Source organism: Pseudophryne corroboree, chromosome 4 (genome assembly GCF_028390025.1).
Source record: "Pseudophryne corroboree isolate aPseCor3 chromosome 4, aPseCor3.hap2, whole genome shotgun sequence".
Lineage (NCBI taxonomy): Eukaryota > Metazoa > Chordata > Amphibia > Anura > Myobatrachidae > Pseudophryne > Pseudophryne corroboree.
In genome coordinates this window covers 394,096,213-394,109,110 of record NC_086447.1, presented here as the reverse complement: position 1 = coordinate 394,109,110, position 12,898 = coordinate 394,096,213, and the positions used below count along the sequence as shown (strand labels likewise).

The 12,898-nt window shown below is 42.5% G+C and overlaps 1 protein-coding gene across 1 annotated transcript in view; it reads right to left on the bottom strand.

Annotated features, from left to right (window-relative positions):
• The window catches only part of HCRTR2 (hypocretin receptor 2), a 292,533-nt gene that overhangs the window by 76,072 nt on the left and 203,563 nt on the right, over positions 1-12,898 (bottom strand). Inside the window, exon 3 of the mRNA XM_063916722.1 lies at positions 3,603-3,846. Coding sequence (XP_063772792.1) covers positions 3,603-3,846 — 244 coding nt within the window. The remainder of the gene's footprint in view (positions 1-3,602; positions 3,847-12,898) is intronic.

Below are 12,898 nucleotides of genomic sequence, written 5' to 3'. Positions count from 1 at the left end.
ACTTGTAAGTGTGACTACAATTTCATATACAGGTTGAGTATCCCATATCCAAATATTCCGAAATACGGAATATTCCGAAATACGGACTTTTTTGAGTGAGAGTGAAATAGTGAAACCTTTGTTTTTTGATGGCTCAATGTACACAAACTTTGTTTAATACACAAAGTTATTAAAAATATTGTATTAAATGACCTTCAGGCTGTGTGTATAAGGTGTATATGAAACATAAATGAATTGTGTGAATGTACACACACTTTGTTTAATGCACAAAGTTATAAAAAATATTGGCTAAAATTACCATCAGGCTGTGTGTATAAGGTGTATATGAGACATAAATGAATTGTGTGAATGTACACACACTTTGTTTAATGCACAAAGTTATAAAAAATATTGGCTAAAATTACCATCAGGCTGTGTGTATAAGGTGTATATGAGACATAAATAAATTGTGTGAATGTAGACACACTTTGTTTAATGCACAAAGTTATAAAAAATATTGGCTAAAATTACCATCAGGCTGTGTGTATAAGGTGTATATGAGACATAAATAAATTGTGTGAATGTAGACACACTTTGTTTAATGCACAAAGTTATTAAAAATATTGTATTAAATGACCTTCAGACTGTGTGTATAAGGTGTATATGAAACATAAATGAATTGTGTGAATGTAGACACACTTTGTTTAATGCACAAAGTTATAAAAAATATTGGCTAAAATGACCTTCAGGCTGTGTGTATAAGGTGTATATGTAACATAAATGCATTCTGTGCTTAGATTTTGGTCCCATCACCATGATATCTCATTATGGTATGCAATTATTGCAAAATACGGAAAAATCCCATATCCAAAATACCTCTGGTCCCAAGCATTTTGGATAAGGGAGACTCAACCTGTAATACACAGCAATATACATTACAACATTTATTTTTATGGTTGCTATGTAGGCTTGTTACTTACTGTACTGTGTATTGTTTTACCTAAAGTAACAGTTGTAACTCTTTCATATGGATGTCCATATTTTATTTGTATAAATTGTAGTTAAATTTGACATTATAGATGAACTTTAGTTCACAATACATACTGCAAATTGCAAAATGTTAAGTAAAATGTCAAATGAATGTCAACACGCTACAATTACAGTAGTTCAAAGCTCTAATACAGCTTTTAACTTACATCCTCTTTCACTTCTGTCCATAAACCTATTTTAAAAATATTTGTCATGTTATATTGCACATCCCTGGTTTACTTAGTTAGAAAAGTAATTTTAAGTACACATTGCATTGGTTCTACTAACTTTGGTAAATTGCCTTTAGTAAATTACATCTTCACATTTCGATAATTGATTTCCTCCCAAGAGTATAGTGTTTAATATCAGATGAAGACTTACAATCATGTCTAAGCATTCTTCTTGGCTTTACACAAGTTTTCAGGCTAATAGTCTCTGCATAGCACTAAAAATTAATTACCCCTCATACCCAGCACTGCAGGGGCCCAAATAGGGAGGCTTAGCTTGAGGACATATTTGCACCGGGACAGTGAAAAAATGTCCACAACGCACACCCTGCACCCATTTTTTCAATACTCACCTCTCCGGAGTTCCCCACTGGCAGCAGCATCTCTCCACAAATCTACGTGTAAATGTCACTGCAGCCATTTTCCTGGGATTTTGTGTATGATCAGTACGGAAATCTTTGGGAAAATGGCCACCACACCATTTCCCCAGAGATTTGTGAATGTGCAATAGAGTCTGTGCCCCTCTAGTGCTCAGACTCTATTGCACTGCCGCTCGCCAGGCTACAGAGGAGGGGGTCTGGATGGAAGAGGTTGTACATAGGCATCTTCCTCTGTGAATATGCCCCTGCGCTGGACATGATTATATAATTAAGGGAATGTAGTTATGTCAGTAAATCCCCCTACATCCCGAACACTTCCAATCCCTACATTCAGCATACCAACTAGCAGGAACTATTTTCACTTGTGGGTGTCCAAGACACCCATAGAGTGGGAATAGAACCTGTGTTTGCCACCGAGCTAGCAGCATGGCGAGCGCAGCGAGTCTGCAAGGGGCTTGTTGTGCTTGCCTCCCTGCTGGCATACTGCTTGCCGGAATCCTGCTGTCGGTGTGGTGATCGGCGGTCTCCTGACCACTGGTCACACATACCGAACCCTAATTAAGATCTACTCGCTCCATTCACTACACTGGTGTGCTCACCATGTGTGCCTCACCCATAAACTGCAGAAATTACTATTTATTCTGGAAGGGGGTGTGGTTTAACAATTCAAAGCCATAAATAAATACATTCTAATTTTTAAATGCATATTTTACGAATAAATATCATCAATTTAGAATACTGTAAGTAAATTATGGCTACTGATATTGGGGTGTGAGTAGCCCAAAATGTACCAGCACAGACTCAACAAGAAGGGGTTCAGGAACACATGACATTTAGGAGCAAAAAAAAAAAGAGCAAGTAACTTGACACCTTGGCAAAATTCATGCTGCACTGGAGGGGTGAATATATTTAATATGTGCAAAGAGATTTAGAGTTGGATGGGATGTGTCCTAACTCAACTAAAATAAAAATAAAACAGCCCTTCATTTATGGGCTGCATGCAAAAGCAGACATTATTTGTCCTGCATGTAAAAAAAATGTATATTTTCACCTTTTGCATCGCAATTTGGTTTGTTCCATATGCAAAGTTACTTGCTCTCTTTGCTATGCTCCCACATCAGAATCATCCATTTAATGTTATCTGTCATCTTTGAACACTAAAGTAACATATGAATAGTGGAGGTGTATCATTTTTGAAATCACTCATTTTGTAATAATCTCTTTTTATTGGTGTGTACAATCTGCATCATTTGGTCCCTCAAATAATATTGAATCCTGTGTGCTTCAGCAAGCAGATAAGTGTATTGATGAAAGCGCTCGTGCTGTCTCCTAGGTCTGTTCCCATAGTCTGGCCCCCCTACCTTCCCACAGGGCATTCGTGCTTCAGACTCAATACACCTTGGGCCTAATTCAGCTCCATTAGCAGTCTTGCTGAGATTGCATGACTATGTATGCGCTTTGTTTTAACTCGCAGGGGCCATGTGTGATGTCATGCAGCCACCCAAAAAACAGTCCACACACACCTGCGTTGTCCGGACCACTCCCTCATAATACTGCATCGCCGCTCTCCACCATCCGCCACTGTTAATCAAAGTGTACTGTGCAGCGGCTGCGCTTGCACAAATGTCCAAAAATCACCCATTTGTCATTTTGGGATATCGCCCACTGAAGCTGAATTAGGCCCCTTGTGCACATGCCCTAGTAAATGTATTTTGCATCCCAACTCATATATATATATATATATATATATATATACTGCATAACATATTGCTAGAATGCAGTTTTAATGCCATTACAACAACTTTGGAAACAACACTATCAACACTGAGCCGCTTGACAGCAGACTGAAATCTGTTCAGGACAGCTATCCATAGGGTCACCATAAGTCACCATCAACTTGACGGCACGTAACAAAAAAATGTTTTAATATGAATACCAATAATTATATTCTACAATAATGACATGAATAATATTGTGGATCACTCACCTTCCCAGCGCTCATCACAGACAGTGAATAAAATAGTTTTGTTGGCTAAATCTGGAAACACGCTGCTACATTCCATAACTATCGCCTGGGGGATCATTATAACGCAGGATACAATCCAAATGATGATAATGCTGTTTCTTGCTCTCTTGGCTGTACTTTTAAACATTAATGGATGGCAAATTGCATACCATCTATCCAGTGCTATGCAACTGAGCGTCAGCACAGAAACAGAAACTGATACAGTCTGCAAAGACATAAAATAAATCATTTCTCATAAAAAAATTCAGTGATTATGTATGATAACATTCAATATTCAGCATTTATTTTAAACCTACAGTACACAATATTCTCATTAAAAGTATTAGACTTTTATATACAGTGTGGGATTTGGGCATGACAAGCCCACCGGTGTAATACAGGATGGTTATATAAAACAGAATGCTCTTGCATAATATGTATGATTGAGGGGCTCTCCTATATCCTTGAACTACTGATTATTTACAAGTGTATTGTGGTACATGATAGGTGATAACTGAAGTGGGATTAGTGAATCTGAGAAGCCAATGGACCTAATTCAGACCTAATTCAGTTTTCGCACAGCAGCCTATCAGGTGTGAACTGCACATGCACCGGCGCCGCAGTACGCCGGCGCATGCCAGACAGCCGATGGCCCTCTCAGCCCTGCAATCACCTCTGCCTGATTGACAGAGGCGATTGCTGGGTGGGAGGGCGCGTTTGGCCACCGTTTTAGGGGCGCAGTCCGGGCAATGCAGGCGTGTCCAGACCGTGCAGCCGATGTGACCCGGAAAGCGGCGAGTACCTCCCTGCCAGTGCGCAAGAGCTGCTCTGGTAGGTAGCTACTCGTCAAGTACAAAAGCATCGCACTTGTGTGGTGGGGAAGAGCCAAACATGTGGGGCGGACTAGCCCTGTGCTGGGCATCCCCCCGCATGTCTGAGTAACTGATCGTAGCCGTGCAAAATTTTGCATGGATACGATCAAGTCTGAATTAGGCCCAACGTTAGTGATTTTTAAGTGCAATTTTTTTGCCAGCACTTTGTTTTATCTACCATTTTTTTCAGGTTATTCAATTAGCCCTCATTTTTTCTGTCCAAAACATGTTAGTTTTTTTAATGCAAAAACAAATGGGACCGGTCAAAAGTCGCGGACTTAAGTGTGTTCGTGGCAACGATCATTGAAAACAAGACTTCCTATCGCAGATTTGGATTGACTTGCCTGCCTGAGGCAGACGAAACACAATCCCCGATAAGTGCTGGCATTGGGGCTATATATAAAGCCCCAAGGGAAGAAATTAGTTGCATAATTGGATACTGCCCTTAGGGGCCAATTTAACAATGAAGTTTAGATATTTAAAACTCATTGCATATGACAAATGGTGCTATAGCCAATCAGCTCCTAATTGTCATTTTTAAAACACATGACAGTTACGAGCTGATTGGCTGGAGCCCCATTTATAATGTACAACGAGTTTCAAATAGCTAAAACTTGTTGATAAATGGGACAATTTTTTTTACATTAGAGGACTCATAAGAAATAAAGCTAAAGATGAAAGATTACAGATGTGTCCTGCTACATTGTTGCATTAGAATGAATGGTTGAATATATATATATATATATATATATATATACAAACAGAGAACCCAGCACTCACCAAAGTAAACTCACTTATCCTCAACAATTCAATAAATAAATGATGGGGGTTTAGTTGGTGGATTGGCCAATGCACGGAAGCCTGTATACCGATTCAAGGTACCCCACCTTCATACAGGTCCTACACTATCACAGAGTCTTAAAACCTGACTACCACACTGCTGCATCATCTGCCTGCTAGATGTAATGTGTACCTGCCACAGACTTTATGGCTTTTAAAGGCACACTAGTCACCTATTGCACTGGCTCAAAGATGATTGCTAAAAAACAGCTGAGACAGGTTCAGGATAATAAAGTCCACACAGGGGTGCATGAGAAAGCTAGTGGCCACGGTTAATAAGAGCTAACCATAGATTAACCCCTTCATATACACACAGAATAAAAACCACAGCACTCACCGCACCAGAAGCGGGGCACAGCTATGCACTTACCACTCACAGGGTGGGGTGCATGTAACACTGCACTCTCCACCACAGAAGCGGGGTACACAGCTGTACTTACCACTCACAGGGCGGGGTGCATGTAGCCCATGACCACATCGCTCTAATAAATACAAACAGAGAACCCAGCACTCACCAAAGTAAACTCACTTATCCTCAACAATTCAATAAATAAATGATGGGGGTTTAGTTGGTGGATTGGCCAATGCACGGAAGCCTGTATACCGATTCAAGGTACCCCACCTTCATACAGGTCCTACACTATCACAGAGTCTTAAAACCTGACTACCACACTGCTGCATCATCTGCCTGCTAGATGTAATGTGTACCTGCCACAGACTTTATGGCTTTTAAAGGCACACTAGTCACCTATTGCACTGGCTCAAAGATGATTGCTAAAAAACAGCTGAGACAGGTTCAGGATAGGACCTGTATGAAGGTGGGGTACCTTGAATCGGTATACAGGCTTCCGTGCATTGGCCAATCCACCAACTAAACCCCCATCATTTATTTATTGAATTGTTGAGGATAAGTGAGTTTACTTTGGTGAGTGCTGGGTTCTCTGTTTGTATTTATTAGAGCGATGTGGTCATGGGCTACATGCACCCCGCCCAGTGAGTGGTAAGTACAGCTGTGTACCCCGCTTCTGTGGTGGAGAGTGCAGTGTTACATGCACCCCACCCTGTGAGTGGTAAGTGCATAGCTGTGCCCCGCTTCTGGTGCGGTGAGTGCTGTGGTTTTTATTCTGTGTGTATATGAAGGGGTTAATCTATGGTTAGCTCTTATTAACCGTGGCCACTAGCTTTCTCATGCACCCCTGTGTGGACTTTATTATCCTGAACCTGTCTCAGCTGTTTTTTAGCAATCATCTTTGAGCCAGTGCAATAGGTGACTAGTGTGCATTTAAAAGCCATAAAATCTGTGGCAGGTACACATTACATCTAGCAGGCAGATGATGCAGCAGTGTGGTAGTCAGGTTTTAAGACTCTGTGATAGTGTAGGACCTGTATGAAGGTGGGGTACCTTGAATCGGTATACAGGCTTCCGTGCATTGGCCAATCCACCAACTAAACCCCCATCATTTATTTATTGAATTGTTGAGGATAAGTGAGTTTACTTTGGTGAGTGCTGGGTTCTCTGTTTGTATTTATTAGAGCGATGTGGTCATGGGCTACATGCACCCCGCCCTGTGAGTGGTAAGTACAGCTGTGTACCCCGCTTCTGTGGTGGAGAGTGCAGTGTTACATGCACCCCACCCTGTGAGTGGTAAGTGCATAGCTGTGCCCCGCTTCTGGTGCGGTGAGTGCTGTGGTTTTTATTCTGTGTGTGTATATATATATATATATATATATATATATAAAAAGAGAGAGAGAGAATATAGGAATAGGCAGTACTTTTAAATTAGTGTGTATATGTGTGTGTGTGTGTGTGTGTGTGTGTGCGTGCGTGCGTGTGTGTGTGTGTTGTGGCAGGAGCATCATAATTTTGGATTTTGCAGGATTGGAGCAGCAGCAATAGGTCTGATGGAATCCAGATGGGTTTTAGCTGAGTTTGTTGTAAGCCACAACTGGGCTAATCACTAAAACTTCTCTGCAACCTTTAAAAATGTGTATGTTCATTAAGGCATTGCTCCTGATGACAGCAAGTGGCAGGCAATAGAATGGGGTTCTGGGGTTACGTTAGGAACAATTTGGAGCATGTACTGTTTGTGATTACCATAACTTGGAATGTTGTGCTTCTGTTTTGAAGACTGCCTGTAAAACCTGACATGCAACGCCTGCATGAATTGCCCTGCAAAGCCTGCCAGAGGTGGAAATAAAGTGAGTTGAACTGTACTCTATCTATGTGATTCCTGTCACTATATATTTATATATATATATATATATATATATATATACTGTATACACATAAATATATATTTCTAAACACACACACACACACACACACACACACACACACACACACACACACCACACACATACAGTCTCCTGTGCCTTTAATTCAAATTTAATTGATCACAATAAATAAAGTTAATGATTGTCTTACTGTTTTGCTATGTGAGGCACAGATCAGAAAAGGACTGCACTGGTGGCACATTCCCCTCTCCTCTTCCTCCTCCTTACATGCCGTGGTTGTGCTCTCCTTCCACCCACCACCTCCATCCCTCCATTGACTTTTTATTCCCCAAAAACAATTGTTATAATTGACATACACACTCATAGATGGTAGAGAACACTTCTAATTTCTTTAAAAGACCCTTCTGCCATGTAATTCTATCCTCTTGTATTTTGATCTCCATTGCTACAGTATATTGCAATAAAAGGTTCATATTCTCAAATTACCATTTTCTATTACAATGAACCTTCTATTAGCCAAGTACTTCTCTTAAAAAGTCATAAACAACACTGCACCAATACACATCTCTTCACTTGTTTTAAAATGTCTCCCAACCTGATCCATCCACTCTGTACAAGCTCGGTATCTCTCACTTGTTCCCTTTATCCATATAGGACTTTTCAGAGGTTTCACCCACTCTGTATTATGCACTTCTTTGCACAATAATACCTCCTATTTTCCAAACATTCCCCAAAACTCATATTTTCAGGCAAGTTTCTAAAATTAGTATAAGGGAAGAAGATAAGAAAAACTCTATGTTGGGGCACACTTGATATAATGAAAATTGTTAAAACTTAACCTTTATTCATGTAAAGTATAAGAAGTTGATACACAGAAAAACACAAATATTAAAATATCACCTCCACATCCAGTGTTGTGAATTATTGATCCTTTATGAATAATTACTTTAAAAAATGTAGTTAGTCAAATTATATTCATTAGGAGGTGAAAATATTAAAACTGGATTATCTGTAGATATCCAGAATAAAGGGAAACAGATACACAAATGAATTAATGAGGACTGTAAAGTTGTCCCATATCTAGTGCTTTCTGTTTATTGGGTCTCCTGGTATAGATTAGATAGCTGTATATAGGTCTTAAGTCAGATCAAATAAGTTGTGATCTAAGGTAATAGATTCCATAGATAACGAGATGGAATAATAGGAAAGTGGTAATGTCAAAGGTTTGTCTTAGGAAGGGAGTTGTGTTTACTGCACCATATATTCCCTAGTGGTCTCCCATCTAGATACTGATCAGGCTTCTCACTGCTAAGCTTCCAAGATCACACAAGATTGGGAGTGACCCGTGAAATGTGGCAGTAAGTACCCAATTTGAAGAAATGAGAGAGTGTGATTGATGACAAATACCAAAGATTTAGAGTACTTCTGCTGTCCAATAACTTTGCACAGGTTCTCTGTTACTGTAGTATTGCAGAGAGTAATTCACTGGCAATTGGATGAGAGAGTACCAAAATAAGAACAGTGCATTTAAGGGGTGGTCTTAAGTATGCCGCCGGCCGGGATCCCTGTGACCAGCATACCAGCGCCGGGATCCCGACCGCTGGCATGCCGACACATATTCTCCCCTGGAGGGAGAATAAATAGCGTGGCACGCTTAACGCACCACTGTGCCCGCTGCACGGTGAGTGCAGCGAGCCCGCAAGGGGCTCATTAGCGCTCGCCCAGCTGTCTGTATGCCGGCGGCCGGGATCTCGGCTCTGGTATACTGGCCCCCGGGATCCCGGCTGCCGGCCACTCATACTACACCCCATTTAAGAATAGGGTAAGGGCCCTGCCTTCTGCTGTTCACTGTCATATAACAAATTATAGTGAACAGTGGATGAGAGATGTAGGCTAACGTAGCTAATTGAGATAAAGAGTAAAGATTTAAATCAGAGACCTTAATAGTGAAAAAGCACAATACAGGGCCGTAACTACGTGTGTGCCGATGGTGACTTGCCCACAGTGCAAACACACTGAAGGTGCACCATTGGCAGTAAACACCCACCCCCTGCACGGCAGTTACCTATAGTCATAACATTCTCCCGCCGGCGCCGACGTCAGTCTCCCACCACCACGTGACTCCCACCCCGCCCAGCCTCTGCATAGGACTCAGGAGCGCTGCATTTCCTTCTGGCCAGCCACTATCTCAGGCAGTCACTCCAAGTCCCACTGGCGCCGCTTGTAACCCACCACCACTGACCCTGCAAGTGACTCGGGTGCGCTGCCACAGCTGCCAGCTGCCGGGTCTCTGCCTCCTCTGCCTTCCATTGAAAGCCCTGGATGTCGGATCAGACGTCTCACAGTCTCTGCCCTGCACCCTGAGGAGATGCTAGCTGGGGGAGGACTCGAGTGGAAGGAGAAGAGGAGATGCTTGCCACCCTACGAGGAAAGGCTTGCAAGGCTAGGCATGTTTACACTGGAAAAGAGGAGACTCAGAGGGGACATGATTAATATTTACAAATATGTAAAGGGGCAATACACAGAGCTTGCGCGGGACCTGTTTTTGGTAAGATCAGAACAGAGGACACGTGGATACTCGCTTAAGTTAGAGGAGAGGAGATTCCGCACAAAGCGAAGAAAAGGTTTTTTCACAGTAAGGACAATATGTGTCTGGAATTTCCTGCCTGAGAGAGTAGTAATGGCGGACTCAGTCAACACTTTAAAGAATGGGTTAGATAAATTCCTAATGGATAAGGGTATCCAGGGTTATGGTGCATAGTCGCGCACTATAGTTATTAAAAAAAGAGGACTGAATTACAAATGGCTGACATCAACATCAGACAAAATTGGTCACAAATTAATACTGCATAAACCACAAATAGGTTGAACTTGATGGACAAATTGTCTTTATTCAATCTTTGATACTAGAGATGTGCACCGGAAATTTTTGTTTTGTGTTTTTGTTTTGGATTCGGTTCCGCGGCCATGTTTTGGATTCGGACGCGTTTTGGCAAAACCTCCAGGAAATTTTTTTGTCGGATTTGGGTGTGTTTTGGATTCAGGTGTTTTTTTTTACAAAAAACCCTCAAAAACAGCTTAAATCATAGAATTTGGGGGTCATTTTGATCCCATAGTATTATTAACCTCAATAACCATAATTTCCACTCATTTCCAGTCTATTCTGAACACCTCACACCTCACAATATTATTTTTAGTCCTAAAATTTGCACAGAGGTCGCTGGGTGACTAAGCTAAGCGACCCTAGTGGCTGACACAAACACCTGGCCCATCTAGGAGTGGCACTGCAGTGTCAGACAGGATGGCAGATTTAAAAAATAGTCCCCAAACAGCACATGATGCAAAGAAAAAAAGAGGTGCAATGAGGTAGCTGTGTGACTAAGCTAAGTGACCCAAGTGGCCGACACAAACACCTGGCCCATCTAGGAGTGGCACTGCAGTGTCAGACAGGATGGCAAATTTAAAAAATAATCCCCAAACAGCACATACTGCAAAGAAAAACAGAGGTGCACCAAGGTCGCTGGATGGCTAAGCTAAGCGACCCAAGTGGCCGACAAAAACACCTGGCCCATCTAGGAGTGGCACTGCAGTGTCAGACAGGATGGCACTTCAAAAAATAGTCCCCAAACAGTACACGATGCAAAGAAAAAAGGAGGTGCAACGAGGTAGCTGTGTGACTAAGCTAAGCGACTCAAGTGGCCGACACAAACACCTTGCCCATCTAGGAGTGGCACTGCAGTGTAAGACAGGATGGCAGATTTAAAAAATAGTCCCCACACAGCACATGATGCAAAGAAAAAAAGAAGTGCACCAAGGTCGCTGGATGGCTAAGCTAAGTGACCCAAGTGGCCGACACAAACACCTGGCCCGTCTAGGAGTGGTACTGCAGTGTCAGACAGGATGGCACTTCAAAAAATAGTCCCCAAACAGCACATGATGCAAAGATAAATTAAAGATAAAAGAGGTCCAAGATGGAATTTTCCTTGGGCCCTCCCACCCACTCTTATGTTGTATAAACAGGACCTGCACACTTTAACAAACCCATTATTTCAGCGACAGGGTCTGCCACACGACTGTGACTGAAATGACTGGTTGGTTTGGGCCCCCACCAAAAAAGAAGCAATCAATCTCTCCTTGCACAAACTGGCAAGATGCCCACCTCCTCCTCATCCTCCGATTCCTCACCCCTTTCACTGTGTACATCCCCCTCCTCACAGATTATTAATTCGTCCCCACTGGAATCCACCATCTCAGGTCCCTGTGTACTTTCTGGATGCAATTTCTGGTGAATGTCTCCACGGAGGAATTGATTATAATTCATTTTGATGAACATCATCTACTCCACATTTTCTGGAAGTAACCTCGTATGCCGATTGCTGACAAGGTGAGCGGCTGCACTAAACACTCTTTCGGAGTACACACTGGAGGGGGGGCAACTTAGGTAAAATAAAGCCAGTTTCTGCAAGGGCCTCCAAATTGCCTCTTTTTCGTGCCAGTATACGTACGGACTGTCTGACGTGCCTACTTGGAAGAGGTCACTCATATAATCCTCCACCATTCTTTCAATGGTGACAGAATCATATGCAGTGACAGTAGACGACATGTCAGTAATCGTTGGCAGGTCCTTAAGTCCAGACCAGATGTCAGCACTCGCTCCAGACTGCCCTGCATCACCGCCAGCGGGTGGGCTCGGAATTCTTAGCCTTTTCTTCGCAGCCCCAGTGAAGGAGGAGCTGTTGACGGGTCACGTTCCGCTTGACTTGACAATTTTCTCACCGGCAGGTCTTTGAACCTCTGCAAACTTGTGTCTTCCGGAAAGAGAGATACAACGTAGGTTTTAAATCTAGGATCGAGCACGGTGGCCAAAATGTAGTGCTCTGATTTCAACAGATTGACCACCCGTGAATCCTGGTTAAGCGAATTAAGGGCTCCATCCACAAGTCCCACATGCCTAGCCGAATCGCTCTGTTTTAGCTCCTCCTTCAATCTCTCCAGCTTCTTCTGCAAAAGCCTGATGACGGGAATGACCTGACTCAGACTGGCAGTGTCTGAACTGACTTCACGTGTGTCAAGTTCAAAGGGTTGCAGAACCTTGCACAACGTTGAAATCTTTCTCCACTGCGCTTGAGTCAGGTGCATTCCCCCTCCTTTGCCTATATCGTAGGTAGCTGTAAAGGCTTGAATGGCCTTTTGCTGCTCCTCCATCCTCTGAAGCATATAGAGGGTTGAATTCCACCTCGTTACCACCTCTTGCTTCAGATGATGGCGGGGCAGGTTCAGGAGTGTTTGCTGGTGCTCCAGTCTTCGGCACGCGGTGGCTGAATGCCGAAA